General features: G+C 42.3%; 1 protein-coding gene across 1 annotated transcript in view; it reads right to left on the bottom strand.

The window, feature by feature from the left end:
* LOC133563457 (N-acetyl-beta-glucosaminyl-glycoprotein 4-beta-N-acetylgalactosaminyltransferase 1-like) overlaps positions 1–17,130 on the bottom strand; it is a 521,254-nt gene that overhangs the window by 40,358 nt on the left and 463,766 nt on the right. Inside the window, exon 9 of the mRNA XM_061917589.1 lies at positions 13,441–13,507. Within this exon, the coding sequence (XP_061773573.1) occupies positions 13,441–13,507 (67 nt within the window). The remainder of the gene's footprint in view (positions 1–13,440; positions 13,508–17,130) is intronic.

Raw genomic sequence — 17,130 nt, 5'->3', positions numbered from 1 at the left:
AGTGTTATAATGAAGGCAACACATGATGTAAGTGTCTATATTAGCTATATTAGCCTACTTTCAAAATTACTTTTAAATTCTTATATAAGTGTTATAATGAAGGCAACACATGATGTAAGTGTCTATATTAGCTACATTAGCCTACTATTAAAATTACTTTAAAAGTCTTATATAAGTGTTATAATGAAGGCAACACATGATGTAAGTGTCTATATTAGCTATATTAGCCTACTTTCAAAATTACTTTTAAATTCTTATATATGCCCTGCGATGAGGTGGCGACTTGTCCAGGGTGTACCCTGCCTTCCGCCCGATTGTAGCTGAGATAGGCGCCAGCGCCCCCCGCGACCCCGAAAGGGAATAAGCGGTAGAAAATGGATGGATGGATGGATATAAGTGTTATAATGAAGGCAACACATGATGTAAGTGTCTATATTAGCTATATTAGCCTACTTTCAAAATTACTTTTAAATTCCTATATAAGTGTTATAATGAAGGCAACACATGATGTAAGTTTCTATATTAGCTACATTAGCCTACCATGAAAATAACTTTAAAAGTCTTATATAAGTGTTATAATGAAGGCAACACATGATGTAAGTGTCTATATTAGCTACATTAGCCTACTATTAAAATTACTTTAAAACTCCTATATAAGTGTTATAATGAAGGCAACACATGATGTAAGTGTCTATATTAGCTACATTAGCCAACTATTAAAATTACTTTAAAACTCCTATATAAGTGTTATAATGAAGGCAACACATGATGTAAGTGTCTATATTAGCTACATTAGCCAACTATTAAAATTACTTTAAAACTCCTATATAAGTGTTATAATGAAGGCAACACATGATGTAAGTGTCTATATTAGCTATATTAGCCTACTTTCAAAATTACTTTTAAATTCTTATACAAGTGTTATAATGAAGGCAACACATGATGTAAGTGTCTATATTAGCTATATTAGCCTACTTTCAAAATTACTTTAAAAGTCTTATATAAGTGTTATAATGAAGGCAACACATGATGTAAGTGTCTATATTAGCTACATTAGCCTACTATTAAAATTACTTTAAAAGTCTTATATAAGTGTTATAATGAAGGCAACACATGATGTAAGTTTCTATATTAGCTACATTAGCCTACTATTAAAATTACTTTAAAACTCCTAATAAGTGTTATAATGAAGGCAACACATGATGTAAGTGTCTATATTAGCTATATTAGCCTACTTTCAAAATTACTTTTAAATTATTATACAAGTGTTATAATGAAGGCAACACATGATGTAAGTGTCTATATCAGTTATATTAGCCTACTATCAGAATTACTTTGAAAGTCTTATATAAGTGTGATAATGAAGGCAACACATGATGTGTCTATATTAGCTTACTATCAAAATAACTTTAAAATTCCTATATAAGTGTTATAATGAAGGCAACACATGATGTAAGTGTCTATATTAGCTACATTAGCCTACTATTAAAATTACTTTAAAAGTCTTATATAAGTGTTATAATGAAGGCAACACTTGATGTAAGTTTCTATATTAGCTTGAATAGCCTACTATCAAAGGCTGATGCAAATATTTATTGATAGAAATGTTGTTTTTTAATTTTTATTCTACACATTTTTCCAACATTGGAAATCCTTTGTAAAATGGAGTTTTTTTTACAAGATGAGATTACTTCTGGAAATGACTGGCTCAGAATGGCCAAAGGTAAAGGTTTGTGTGACCAAGTTTAAGGAAATGGCAAGCTGTCTTCTTCTAATGGATTTATTACAATATTTGCAAGCTGGGTAACGTTTGCTGTGGTCTGGAACAACATGGCACAACAACAACTATGAGAAATGCAGCCAATATTACATAATAATAATGATGATAATAATAACAAATTACCTTTGTAACGCACTTTACATGTGTTGAAATCTCAAAGTGTTACAAAGTATAAATAAAATAAATAATAAAAAAAAAAAATTGAAAGTTAGAATATATAATACAAAATTTAAATAGAAATGAAATCATGAAAACCACTAGATAAACACTAGATAAAACAGAAACATAGATAAAAATAGAAATAAAAGCATGAAAGCACTGGATAGAACAGATAAGCAAGCAGTGTATTGTAGCTGAATTAGGCACCAGCGCCCCCCGTGACCCCAAAAAAAGGGACAAGCGGTAGAAAATGGATGGATGGATGGTTGTATTTAAAAATAGAAGGCAGAGAAATTAGATAAAAGCTGTTCTAAAAATGTGGGTTTTTAGTCCCTTCTTAAAACGGTCGAGCGACTGTGGTGCTCTAAGATGGTCAGGGAGAGCGTTCCAGAGTTCAGGAGCGGTCGAGCAGAAAGCCCGTGAAAGGGATAAGCGGTAGACAATGGATGGATGGATGAACACATTTTAAAAAACTTGTTCCTTATTCTCTTTTATTACAATTGTCAACAACTACAATTCTCCCGTCCAAAGGCAAAACCTAGTAACTCACTTCTAGCTGATTTGGAGAAAACAAAGGAAAAGCAATCTATCTCGATGCTGTCTTACAAAGATCTACAAAGTCATCAAACGTATAGATGTTTTCTTGAGCTTTCATTTTCTTGCCGATTGAGCCATGGATTGAATCTGCTCTCATGAACGTGTGTGCCCTTTCTCCAGATATTTTATTACAATCTCGGGTGGGCCCCATTCTGCGTTTGCACATTGTGCAAGAGCCGTGTACAGCGTCCAGTTTTTATTTTCACCTCCACAGTTATCTGCCCAAAAGAGTATGCAAGGGGAAGAATCAAGAACAATACATGTAAAGAAGGTGCTTGCAACGTCCTGGGCCAATCGTCCAAATATCCCCTCGTGCCATAATATCACATAATCAGGTTGACCGTCGGCCCCCATTCGTGCAAATGTCTCAATAAAGACAATAAGCCGACTGACAAAGAAGCTTCGATTGGTCCCTTGAGATACTAGGTTTTTCTGTTATATCTACGCGGTTATGTGGTAGTTGCTAGGTCCTGCCATGCGCGTAACAGCTTACTTACGGAAGAAATGACAATATCGCATACACTAATGTAAAGCATATCACCTAGGAACTCCAAAATTATTATCAGCTCAGTTTTGACCAAAATTGAGTCACTGGGTTTTGCCTTTAAACGGGAGAATTGTGTAGGCAAAAAAAATACACAATAACTAAACAAAAGCAAAAACTACTATCACTCATTTAAATCCTTTGGTTTTTGCCCTCAGAGTCCTCCTGTGTCCTGGGATTATTCCCGGAGTTTCTAAATATTTACAAAAACAACAACAATAATAAGATTTGAAGAGAAAAAAAAAAATGGACTTAATCGCTCAGGTATCGATTGTATACTAATACAACCCTTGGTATCATCATCCTTTATGGATTGATCCGCCCTTGTATGTGTTGTTTACTGACTGTGACAATGCTGACACTGCAGCAGTGGCTGTTATATTATCCTCTGTCGTGACTCTTTTAAATCTACTTGGTAATGTCCTGTTAATACTTGCTTACTGTCTGCTGCATCAATCAATCAATCAATCAATGTTTATTTATATAGCCCTCAATCACAAATCTCTCAAAGGACTGTACAAACCACTACGACTACGACATCCTCGGAAGAACCCACAAAAGGGCAAGGAAAACTCACACCCAGTGGGACGCCAGTGACAATGATGACGATGAGAAACCTTGGAGAGGACCTCAAATGTGGGCAACCCCCGCCCCTCTAGGGGAACCGAAAGCAATGGATGTCGAGCAGGTCTAACATGATACTGTGAGAGTTCAATCCATAGTGGCTCCAACACAGCCGCGAGAGTTCAGTTCAAAGCGGATCCAAGACAGTGTATGCAGTGTGGTTCCATCTGTACTTACCAGTGGAGTGGAAAAACAAGTTGACTTTATATGCTTACTTGTGTTTCATTGTTTCCATTAAAGCATTTCCAATTGAATTTACCGCAAAGTGTGTGATAATACCGCTTAAACATCACAAAATGCTACAAATTCAGTCAGCTGTTTTGAATATTTTGCTCCAATTGGTTCAGCAATGCCCTCCGATGAGGTGGAGACTTGTCCAGGGTGTACACCGCCTTCCGCCAAATGCAGCTGAGATAGGCTCCAGCACCGCTCGCAACCCCAAAAAGGGACAAGCGGTAGGAAATGGAGTGATGGATCTTCGGCAATTTCCTTAGATTCTACTGCATCTGTTTAACACTCTGCTTCTAAAACCTATTACTCATCCTCCTTGTGTTCGGCCTCAAATATATAAGTGAATTATATTTATATAGCGCTTTTATTTAGTGACTCAAAGCGCTTTACATAGTGAAACCCAATATCTAAGTTCCATTTAAACCAGTGTGGGTGGCACTGGGAGCAGGTGGGTAAAGTGTCTTGCCCAAGGACACAACGGCAGTGACTAGGATGGCGAAAGCGGGAATCGAACCTGGAACCCTCAAGTTGCTGGCACGGCCACTCTACCAAACGAGCTATACCGCCCCAAGGTCCTGGTTAGGGTTGTCCCGATACTAATATTTTGGTCCCGGCACCAAAATGTATATCGATACTTTTCAAAATAAAGGGGACCACAAAAAATGACGTTGTTGGCTTCAAATTTAACAGAAAATCGTAAGATACATTAAACATATATTTCCTATTGCACAATGCACCTAAAGAACAATTTTAGAAGATTGTGGGTTCCCTCCGGGTACTCCGGCTTCCTCCCACTTCCAAAGACATGCACCTGGGGATAGGTTGATTGGCAACACTAAATTGGCCCTAGTGTGTGAATGTGAGTGTGAATGTTGTCTGTCTATCTGCGTTGGCCCTGCGATGAGGTGGCGACTTGTCCTGGGTGTACCCCGCCTTCCGCCCGATTGTAGCTGAGATAGGCGCCAGCGCCCCCCGCGACCCCGAAAGGGAATAAGCGGTAGAAAATGGATGGATGGATGGATAAAATGAAAACTAAAAGGCATTAAACACATTGTTTGTGATCACCGTAAATTAAAATATAGAATAGAACGCTTTGTTGACATGCTTCATGATTTATGGACTTCACTCTTGGTCTGTGCTTTCGGACAAATCCGATCATTGGTAAACACTAAAAACAATTCTATGTCTAAAAGTACAGAAATAAGACATGTAAGAGGTAAAACACATTGTTAAAGATAAAACACCAATTGTAGGATCACTTGCAGTACGTTACGTGGGCGGTGCCGCTTTGGACTGCCTTAAACAATATGACATACATCCATAAACGTGGATGCATATGCAAACGTGCAATATATTTATCTGTACAGTAATCTATTTATATCTGCAACTTATTTTTTAAATGCAAACACTCTGCACCTTATTGCTCTTTTACCATGTACTACAACGAGCTAATGCAAAAAAATGCTGTTCCTATTCGTACTTTAAAGTTCAAATTTGAATGACAATAAAAAGAAATCTGTCATGTCTTGTGATCATGTTTTGTTTCGCAAGGTTGTGTTTTTCTTAAGACTCCATTGTCTCCTGATTTTGCACTTCCTTGTTTGCTTTGTTACCATGCCAACCAATTAGTTTCACCTGTCATGTCCCGCACCTGATTTTGTTTTGACTCACGCAACTTTTCAATCAGCTGTATAATTTAAACCGAAATTTGCCAGAAAGTCAGCCTGGCGACTTTACCTCCGTTCACTTCATGCCATGCTACCACTGCTACTGATACCGTCCATAGTTTTGCTCCTTGCCATGCCACATACGTTTTGTTTATTCTTGTCACAGTAAGTGTTTATTTATTTCATGTTCATAGTTTTTTACCCAAGTGCCAGTTATCAATCAATCAATCAATCAATGTTTATTTATATAGCCCTAAATCACTAGTGTCTCAAAGGGCTGCACAAACCACCACGACATCCTCGGTAGGCCCACATAAGGGCAAGGAAAACTCACACCCAGTGGGACATCGGTGACAATAATGACTATGAGAACCTTGGAGAGGAGGAAAGCAATGGATGTCGAGCGGGTCTAACATGATACTGTGAAAGTTCAATCCACAATGGATCCAACACAGTCGCGAGAGTCCAGTCCAAAGCGGATCCAACACAGCAGCGAGAGTCCCGTTCACAGCGGAGCCAGCAGGAAACCATCCCAAGCGGAGGCGGATCAGCAGCGCAGATATGTCCCCAGCCGATACACAGGCAAGCAGTACATGGCCACCGGATCGGACCGGACCCCCTCCACAAGGGAGAGTGGGACATAGAAGAAAAAGAAAAGAAACGGCAGATCAACTGGTCTAAAAAGGGAGTCTATTTAAAGGCTGGAGTATACAAATGAGTTTTAAGGTGAGACTTAAATGCTTCTACTGGGGTAGCATCTCCAACTGTTACCGGGAGGGCATTCCAGAGTACTGGAGCCCGAACGGAAAACGCTCTATAGCCCGCAGACTTTTTTTGGGCTTTGGGAATCACTAACAAGCCGGAGTCCTTTGAACGCAGATTTCTTGCCGGGACATATGGTACAATACAATCGGCAAGATAGGATGGAGCTAGACCGTGTAGTATTTTATACGTAAGTAGTAAAACCTTAAAGTCACATCTTAAGTGCACAGGAAGCCAGTTATAGTTTGTTCTCCGCCTTTGTGCGCGCCTTTAGTTTTGTACCTTTTTTTTATAGCAATTAATAAATATGTCCCTACCTTCACGTCTTGCCCACGCCAACTTTCCTGTGCCTTCCGGAAAAACAAACCCCAAAGTCCACGTGTTGACAAAATCTAAGTCTAAGTCTAATATTTTGCAACAAGCCAATCAACTGTGCTCAGTATCGAAATTATATGTGCACAGCAGGGGTGCTCGTCATCTTTATTATTAACCTTGTTGTGAGTTCAAACCCCGGCCGAGTCATTCAAAAGACTATAAAAATGGGACTCATTACCTCCCTGCTTGGCACTCAGCATCAAGGGGGTTAAATCACCAAAATGATTCCTGGGCGCGGCACCGCTGCAGCCCACTGCTCCCCTCACCTCCCAGAGGGAGATCAAGGGTGATGGGTCAAATGCACAGAATAATTTCGCCACACCAAGAGTGTGTGTGACAATCATTGGTACTTTAACTTTAACTTATTACCTGTCACTCTTCAAACCCCTTACGCAAATCTGAATTCTTGTTATATTTACCTTAGTTTGAAGCAAAGTGGTAAACCACTTGCAGCGCAGTACTCCCGTGTTTAAAGCCTCACCTTTATCGATCGCTTCGAAGCCCAAATACTTCACACTGTGCTTCACACACACTCTTTATTAACAAGTAAAATTGCCATTCTTCCTCTTCACACTGTTTCTGCTTGCATGCGCTCGGAGCTCTCGGAATTGTGTGTGCGTTTTGGCAAAGTCAACATCATGCGCCTCAGCTCTGTAGGTCAACGCCGCTCGGCATCATGCGGATGAAAAAAAAAACCAAAGGCAGTATAGTCCATCCATCCATTTCCTACTGCTTGTCCCTTTTGGGTTGCGGGGGGTGCTGGAGCCTATCTCAGCTGCATTCGGGCGGAAGGCGGAGTACACCCTGGACAACTTTCCACCTCATCGCAGGGCCAACACAGATAGACAGACAACATTCACACTCACATTCACACACTAGGGCCAATTTAGTGTTGCCAATCAACTTATCCCCAGGTGCATGTCTTTGGAGGTGGGAGGAAGCTGGAGTACCCGGAGGGAACTCACGCAGTCACGGGAAGAACATGCAAACTCCACACAGTTAGCCGGGGTTTGAACCCAGAACCTTCGTATTGTGAGGCACGTGCACTATCAACCGTGCTGCCCAGTATCGTTTTCAAATTCATGAGCACTGCGGTACTTTTTTTAATACCAGTATACCGTACAACCCTAGTCCTGGATCATAATTTTTTCCAAAGTAATTGTTGGCTCTCACAAAGTTTACTTGATAAGCATTGTTGTTAATGGGGAAGGGATCTGTGATGCTAGGTCTCAGTTTGACCGACTTCCTGATTATCCCTCAAAAAGGCTCAGGAATCTCCGTAAAATGTATACTATTTTGATTATGTCCATTTATTTGTAAATTGTATAAGTCTTTTGGTGTCATAAATCAGATATATATATGATAATAAACTCAATATAGAACATACTTGTTTTTCCACTCCACTGGTACTTTAAAGTTTACAAGCGCTTATTTCTTGGTGTTGTTTTTTATTGACATCGATTACGTGTCTATCGCGATATATACTGATATTGTTTTATCAGTCCAGCCCAAATATACGGTACTGTATTGTGTAGCGGTTGCTTTAAGGACATACAAACCCTGTTTCCATGTGAGTTGGGAAATTCTGTTGCATGTAAATATTAACGGAATACAATGATTTGCAAATCCTTTTCAACCCATATTCAATTGAATGCACTACAAACTCATTTACTTTATTTTTTTTTTGCAAATAATAATTAACTTAAAATTTCATGGCTGCAGCACGTGCCAAAGTAGTTGGGAAAGGGCATGTTCACCACTATGTTACATCACCTTTTCTTTAAACAACACTAAATAAACGTTTGGGAGCTGAGGAAACTAATTGTTGAAGCTTTGAAAGTGGAATTCTTTCCCATTCTTGTTTTATGTAGAGCTTCAGTCGTTCAACAGTCCGGGGTCTCCGCTGTCGTATTTCACGCTTCACAATGCGCCACACATTTTCCATGGGAGACAGGTCTGGACTGCAGGCGGGCCAGGAAAGTACCCGCACTCTTTTTTTACGAAGCCACGCTGTTGTAACACGTGCTGAATTTGGCTTGGCATTGTCTTATTGAAATCAGCAGGGGCGTCCATGAAAAAGACGGCGCTTAGATGGCAGCATATGTTGTTCCAAAACCTGTATGTACCTTTCAGCATTAATGGTGCCTTCACAGATGTGTAAGTTACCCATGCCTTGGGCACTAATGCACCCCCATAACATCACAGATGCTGGATTTTGAACTTTGGGTCGATAACAGTCCGGATTGTTCGCTTCCCCTTTGGTCCAGATGACACGATGTCAATTATTTCCTCAAAAAATTTGAAATGTGGACTCGTCAGACCACAGAACACTTTTCCACTTTGCATCAATTCCTCTTAGATGATCTCGGGCCCAGAGAAGCCGGCGGCGTTTCTGGATGTTGTTGAGCAATGGCTTTCGCTTTGGATAGTAGAGCTTCAACTTGCACTTACAAATGTAGCGACGAACTGTATTTAGTGACAGTGGTTTTCTGATGTGTTCCTCAGCTCATGTGGTGATATCCTTTAGAGATTGTTGTCGGTTTTTGATACAGTGCCGTCTGAGGGATCAAAGGTCATGGTCATTCAATGTTGGTTTCCGGCCATGCCGCCTACGTGGAATGATTTCTCCAGATTCTCTGAACCTTTTGATGATATTATGGACCATAGATGTTGAAATCCCTAAATTTCTTGCAATTGCACTTTGAGAAACGTTGTTCTTAAACTGACTATTTGCTCACGCAGTTGTGGACAAAGGGGTGTACCTCGCCCCATCCTTTCTTGTGAAAGACTGAGCATTTTTTGGGAAGCTGCTTTTCTACCCAATCATGGCACCCACCTGTTCCCAATTAGCCTGCACACCTGTGGGATGTTCCAAATAAGTGTTTGATGAGCATTCCTCAACTTTATCAGTATCTATTGCCACCTTTCCCAACTTCATTGTCACGTGTTGCTGGCATCAAATTCCAAAGTTAATGATTATTTGCACAAAAAAAATGTTTATCAGTTTGAACATCAAATATCTTGTCTCTGTAGCATATTCAACTGAATATGGGTTTGCAAATCATTGTATTCTGTTTATATTTACATTTAACACAATTTCCCAACTTATATGGAAACGGGGGTTTGTAATTCACCGCACCTATTTACTCGCCTTTGTCGTCATTATTCACTGTCATTGTTCTATGGTGCACATAACAATGTTGTTCTTGTTTAGCATTCATATACAGTATGCAGTTAGGAGTGACTCATTCGGTGCTGCCCCTTTAAGTGACCGTCAGGAGATTTACCCGAAGGTGGAGGTTTGTTGTGACTGCCTTTTTGAGTCTATTTGATGTAAGCATTCAGTCTTCTCTTTGATGGATTTAACGGCGCACACTTTTTAGTGTGTCAAAGATACCTCAAGTTGTCTTGCTTTCGCATTACAAGCGCAACAATAACAAAAAACTATTTAGGGCTTCATGGTGGCAGAGGGGTTAGTGCGTCTGCCTCACAATACGAAGTTCCTGCAGTCCTGGGTTCAAATCCAGGCTCGGGATCTTTCTGTGTGGAGTTTGCATGTTCTCCCCGTGAGTGCGTGGGTTCCCTCCGGGTACTCCGGCTTCCTCCCACCTCCAAAGACATGCACCTGGGGATAGGTTGATTGGCAACACTAAATTGGCCCTAGAGTGTGAATGTGAGTGTGAATGTTGTCTGTCTATCTGTGTTGGCCCTGCGATGAGGTGGCGACTTGTCCAGGGTGTACCCTGCCTTCCGCCCGATTGTAGCTGAGATAGGCGCCAGCGCCCCCCGCGACCCCGAAAGGGAATAAGCGGTAGAAAATGGATGGATGGATGGATATTTATTTTGTGTTCAAAGTGTAAATACTTCTACTACAATTTGGAATTTTGTCAAGGCCGGAACCCATTGTTCATACTTTCACTGTTTCTTTGAAGGCCTACTGAAACCCACTACTACCCACCACGCAGTCTGATAGTTTATATATCAATGATGAAATATTAACATTGCAACACATGCCAATACGGCCTTTTTAGTTTACTAAATTGTAATTTTAAATTTCCCGTGCACGTGACGTCACCGATGTTAGCGGTTATGTTCTCCCAGCACCGATCATGGCTAAAAGTAGTCTGTTTCTATCGCATAATTACACAGTATTCTGGACATCTGTGTTGCTGAATCTTTTGCAATTTGTTCAATTAATAATGGAGACTACAAAAAAGAACGATGTTGGTGGAAAGCGGTGGATTGTAGCCGGCCGTAGCAACACAAACACAGCCGGTGTTTCTTTGTTTGTTGTGACGCTTTAATATGGAACAGAGCGGTCAAGCGGACATGGTTCTGTACCACATGTCAACCGGCAGGTTTCGGTGGGAAAATTGTGGTAATAAGTCGGCTCTTACCGTAAACATGAGCGGAGCTTGTGTCGTTCCTCCTGCAGCTGCCTCTTTGACTTTTTTGGCTCCTCCATGGCTTCCCTCAGAGACACTGGCGGTCACCACACCCCTCCGACTTTCAGGTATGACTATATAATCTCACTAAAACACTAATAACACAATAAGCAGATAAGGGATTTTCCAGAATTATCCTAGTAAATGTGTCTAATAACATCTGAATCGCTCCCACTGCCATCGTCTTTTTTTTTTTCTTCTAGTCCTTCACTCTCACTATCCTCATCCACGAATCTTTCATCCTCGCTCAAATTAATGGGGAAATTGTCACTTTCTCGGTTGGAATTGCTCTCGCTGCAGGTGGCTATGATTGTAAACAATGTGAGGATGTGAGGAGCTCTACAACCCGTGACGTCACGCGCACATCGTCTACTACTTCCGGTACAGGCAAGCCTTTTTTATTAGAGCTATTAGAAGCTTAGAGGTGACAGAGCTTTCGCCGCTGGTGCTCCCAAGCTCTGGAACGACCTACCTCTGAGTGTTAGACAAGCCTTCTCTCTTCCTGTTTTTAAATCTCTCTTAAAAACATACTTTTATTCCTTGGCTTTTAACACTGAGTGATATCCATCCTGCAATGGTGCCCCATCATACACCTGCTGTGAACCTGTTTTTATGTTTTATTTATTTATTTTTTATCATGTTCTGTTTGTGTTGTGTTGTTTGCTCGGTCCTCGTATTATCTTTTAACCTGCCCATTGTACAGCACTTTGGCTACCCCTGTGGTATATTTTAAATGTGCTTTATAAATTGATTTGATTTGATTAGCGACCAAAAGGACTTGGAGAAGGCATTCGACCGTGTCCCTCGGGAAGTCCTGTGGGGAGTGCTCAGAGAGTATGGGGTATCGGACTGTCTTATTGTGGCGGTCCGTTCCCTGTATGATCAGTGCCAGAGCTTGGTCCGCATTGCCGGCAGTAAGTCGAACACATTTCCAGTGAGGGTTGGACTCCGCCAAGGCTGTCCTTTGTCACCCATTCTGTTCATAACTTTTATGGACAGAATTTCTAGGCGCAGTCAAGGCGTTGAGGGGTTCCGGTTTGGTAACCGCAGGATTAGGTCTCTGCTTTTTGCAGATGATGTGGTCCTGATGGCTTCATCTGACCGGGATCTTCAGCTCTCGCTGGATCGGTTCGCAGCCGAGTGTGAAGCGACCGGAATGAGAATCAGCACCTCCAAGTCCGAGTCCATGGTTCTCGCCCGGAAAAGGGTGGAGTGCCATCTCCGGGTTGGGGAGGAGACCCTGCCCCAAGTGGAGGAGTTCAAGTACCTAGGAGTCTTGTTCACGAGTGAGGGAAGAGTGGATCGTGAGATCGACAGGCGGATCGGTGCGGCGTCTTCAGTAATGCGGACGTTGTACCGATCTGTTGTGGTGAAGAAGGAGCTGAGCCGGAAGGCAAAGCTCTCAATTTACCGGTCGATCTACGTTCCCATCCTCACCTATGGTCATGAGCTTTGGGTCATGACCGAAAGGATAAGATCACGGGTACAAGCGGCCGAAATGAGTTTCCTCCGCCGTGTGGCGGGGCTCTCCCTTAGAGATAGGGTGAGAAGCTCTGCCATCCGGGAGGAACTCAAAGTAAAGCCGCTGCTCCTTCACATCGAGAGGAGCCAGATGAGGTGGTTCGGGCATCTGGTCAGGATGCCACCCGAACGCCTCCCTAGGGAGGTGTTTAGGGCACGTCCAACCGGTAGGAGGCCACGGGGAAGACCCAGGACACGTTGGGAAGACTATGTCTCCCGGCTGGCCTGGGAACGCCTCGGGATCCCCCGGGAAGAGCTAGACGAAGTGGCTGGGGAGAGGGAAGTCTGGGTTTCCCTGCTTAGGCTGTTGCCCCCGCGACCCGACCTCGGATAAGCGGAAGATGATGGATGGATGGATAGCGACCAAAAGTTGCAAACTTTATCATCGATGTTCTCTACTAAATCCTTTCAGCAAAAATATGGTTATATCGTGAAATGATCAAGTATGACACATAGAATGGACCTGCTATCCCTGTTTAAATAAGAAAATCTCATTTCAGTAGGCCTTTAAGATATATTTGCTTTAATATACAAACTTTGCCATTTAGAAACCATGTTAGTAAATCAAAGTTCCACTATAAAAAAAAATACAAATTCAAAAATGTATCTTACTTGAAAATCAAAACCTACCTTTACACGAAATATTGTCCTTTTTGATTACTTTGTTTTACATTCAAAACATTGAGGATTTAAAAAAACTTAAATTACAACCCATCAAAGATACAAACTCCTTACCTGCATAACGTGAAATGTAGGCAGAGTCTATGACTTCATACTTCAGACCAGGGAGGAATGGACGCCACTGTGTGGGAAAAGACAGAGGAGAGTGAGAAGAGCTCGCATGTGTGAACAGGAATAGGCCCATAAATCTTCCATCAGTTCACAGTCCATACTGACACTCATTGTTATTGATCTGCACAACCTGATGAGATCGATGGGAAACTGTGGGTTTCCACAAACACGTTAGGTGAACAAAGAAAAAGAACAGTACTGTGAGAAAATAGCATAGAATAGAATAGAAAAGAAAGTACTTTATTGATCCCTGGGGGAAATTCAGCACCACAGTTCGCTCACAATAAACAATAATAATAATAAATAATATATGACATGTATTATATATATAATATATGAATAATATAAATATCCATCCATCCATCCATCCATCCATCCATCATCTTCCGCTTATCTGAGGTCGGGTCGCGGGGGCAGCAGCCTAAGCAGGGAAGCCCAGACTTCCCTATCTCCAGCCACTTCGTCTAGCTCTTCCCGGGGGATCCCGAGGCGTTCCCAGGCCAGCCGGGAGACATAGTCTTCCCAACGTGTCCTGGGTCTTCCCCGTGGCCTCCTACCAGTTGGACGTGCCCTAAACACCTCCCTAGGGAGGCGTTCGGGTGGCATCCTGACCAGATGCCCGAACCACCTCATCTGGCTCCTCTCGATGTGGAGGAGCAGCGGATTTACGTTGAGCTCCTCCCGGATGACAGAGCTTCTCACCCTATCTCTAAGGGAGAGCCCCGCCACCCGGCGGAGGAAACTCATTTCGGCCGCTTGTACCCGTGATCTTATCCTTTCGGTCATGACCCAAAGCTCATGACCATAGGTGAGGATGGTATAATAATTAATGATAATATAAACATATTCTACATATATTCTACATTTAAGTGCAGTCAAGGAACATATGCATTATATAGTCTGATGGCTGTCGGTATGAAGGACCTCCTCTGTCGTTCCGTGTTACATTTTGGGAGTCTGAGCCTTCCACTGAACGTGCTCATTCTCACCGCCAGGTCCGAGTGTAGTGGGTGGGAGGTGTTGTCCACAATGGCTAGGAGTTTTGCTAGACTTCTCCTCTCTGACACCACCGCCAGAGAGTCCAGGTCCACTCCCACCACGTTACTGGCATTCTCTACCAACTTGTCCAGTCTGTTTGCGTCCCTCACTCTCAGCCCGCTGCCTCAGAAAGCCACGGCGTGCAAAAAAGCGCTCGCCACCACCGACTCGTAGAACATCTTTGTACAGACGTTGAACGATCCTAGCCTTCTGAGGAAGTAGAGGCGGCTCTACGTGTTTTGACCCATTCAGCTTGTTGTCGATGTGTACTCCGAGGTATTTATAATCCTCAACCATGTCCACATCGACCCCCCTGATGGAAACAGGGTTCGCCGGAGTACTCATCCTCGTTTCCACACACACAACCAGCTCCTTGGTCTTCGTCACCAGTGCCCTGTATTTCTCATCATCACCATTCTCAAAACACCCCACTATCACAAAGTCATCAGAAAACTTCAGAATGTGGCAGGACTCTGATTGATAGTGGATAGCCATATAGGAATTGGCAATTGGAAATAGATCATAAACTTATGGTTGAGATGACGACAGAAAAAAAAATAACAGAGAGGGATGCAAAGTGAGGCTGAGAAACGGAAAGACAAGCTACAATTCTTTAAATAGATTTCACAATTAACAAGTCACTTCTGGTTAGCCAAGCTGTAATCACAGGAGACAGGTCATTTTAACAGCGGCCGTTTGAGAACACAAATAAAAGCACCCTCCTCAGACCCATGCAGATGCACACACACACACACACACACACACACACACGCACGCACGCACGCACGCACACGCGATTTGCATTTGAAGCTTTCAAATACAAAACAACTGTTTTACGACAGCGTCTATTCCCTGCTGCTACTTCAAACACATACTGACCAACTAAGCTGAAAGCACAAATACAAAAAAAACAAAAAACAAACAAGGTTAATTTGACATCGTGCTGCGCTGTAGGAGGACACGACTTAGCAGAGCAAAAAGTTTTAGAATTGTGTCATATTTTTGACTGGACACAGTTTTCAAAGTCAGGTTGATTGGAAGAGGAAAAATAAAAATAATGAGGTTTTGTGGGATGCAACTTCAATAAAACTGTTGCAGTTTAATGAAATGCATTAAAAGGGAGAACTGAGAGGACATCATGGAAAAATGAACTAGATATATAACACACTGAAATCTGCCAGAATGCAGAAAAGAAAAAGGTCATCATGCCACGCACGCACGCACACACACACACACACACACACACACACACACACACACCCACACACACACACACACCCACACACACACACACTCCCTGAGACTTTTTCCGTAATTGCAATTTTAAATTCCCCGCGGAATGATGACGTGTACGCGTGACGTCACGGACTGTTAGGAAATATTAGCGCTGCGTACACACACAGCTAAAAGTCGCCTGCTTTAACCGCATAATTACACAGTATTCTGGACATCTGTGTTGCTGAATCTTTCGCAATTTGTTCAATTAATAATGGAGAAGTCAAAGTAGAAAGATGGAGTTGGGAAGCTTTAGCCTTTAGCCACACATACACACGGTGATTCTTTGTTTAAAATTCCCGGAGGTGAAGCTTTACTATGGATCAGAGCGGTCAAGCGAACACTGATCCCGACCACTTGTCAACCAGCAGTTTTCGGTGAGAAAATTGTGGTAAAAAAGTCGCTACTTACCGGAGATCAGCTGAGCTTGTGCCGTCCGTACAGCTGCCGTCGACTTCCATCAGACACTGGCGTCAAGACACCCTTCCGACTATCAGGTACTATTAAACTCACTAAAACACTCGCAACACAATAGAAAGATAAGGGATTTCCCAGAATTATCCTAATAAATGTGTCTAAAAACATCTGAATCTGTCCCAATGCAATCGCGTTTTTTTTTTTTCCCCTAGTCCTTCACTACCAATATCCTCAAACAAAAATCTTTCATCCTCGCTCAAATTAATGGGGAAATTGTCGTTTTCTCGGTCCGAATAGCTCTTTTTGTTGGAGGCTCCCATTATAAACAATGTGAGGATGTGAGCAGCCATCAACGTCCTCTTTTGTCGCCTGTATAAAATGTGTATGTCACACTTTGCGTGTCGTTTACTCCCAGGTATCCTTTTTGTTACTGTTGCTAATTTGGTTTTCTGTTTCCTTAGTTACTGGAGATGGGCGGAGTAATGACCCAAACCTGCATGATTTTTTTTAACATGCCTCAAAACAGCAGCTTGGAATTTGGGACATTCCAAAAAAGCATGAGGAGGTTGAGGTGGGCGGGATTGGGGGGGTTTGGGTTGTGGTGGTGGTGGGGGTAGGGGGTAGGAGGTAGCGGGGGGTGTATATTGTAGCGTCCTGAAAGAGTTAGTGCTGCAAGGGAGTTCTGGGTATTTTTTATGTTGTGTTTATCTCGTGTTACAGTGCGGATGTTCTCTCGAAATGTGTTTGTCATTCTTGTTTGGTGTGGGTTTACAGTGTGGCGGATATTTGTAACAGTGTTAAAGTTGTTTATACGGCCACCCTCAGTGTGACCTGTATGGCTGCTGACCAAGTATGCGTTGCATTCACTTATGAGTGTAAAAAGCCGTAGATAATATGTGACTG

Source organism: Nerophis ophidion, linkage group LG12 (assembly GCF_033978795.1).
Source record: "Nerophis ophidion isolate RoL-2023_Sa linkage group LG12, RoL_Noph_v1.0, whole genome shotgun sequence".
Lineage (NCBI taxonomy): Eukaryota > Metazoa > Chordata > Actinopteri > Syngnathiformes > Syngnathidae > Nerophis > Nerophis ophidion.
This window is presented reverse-complemented; position numbering and strand designations above follow the sequence as displayed.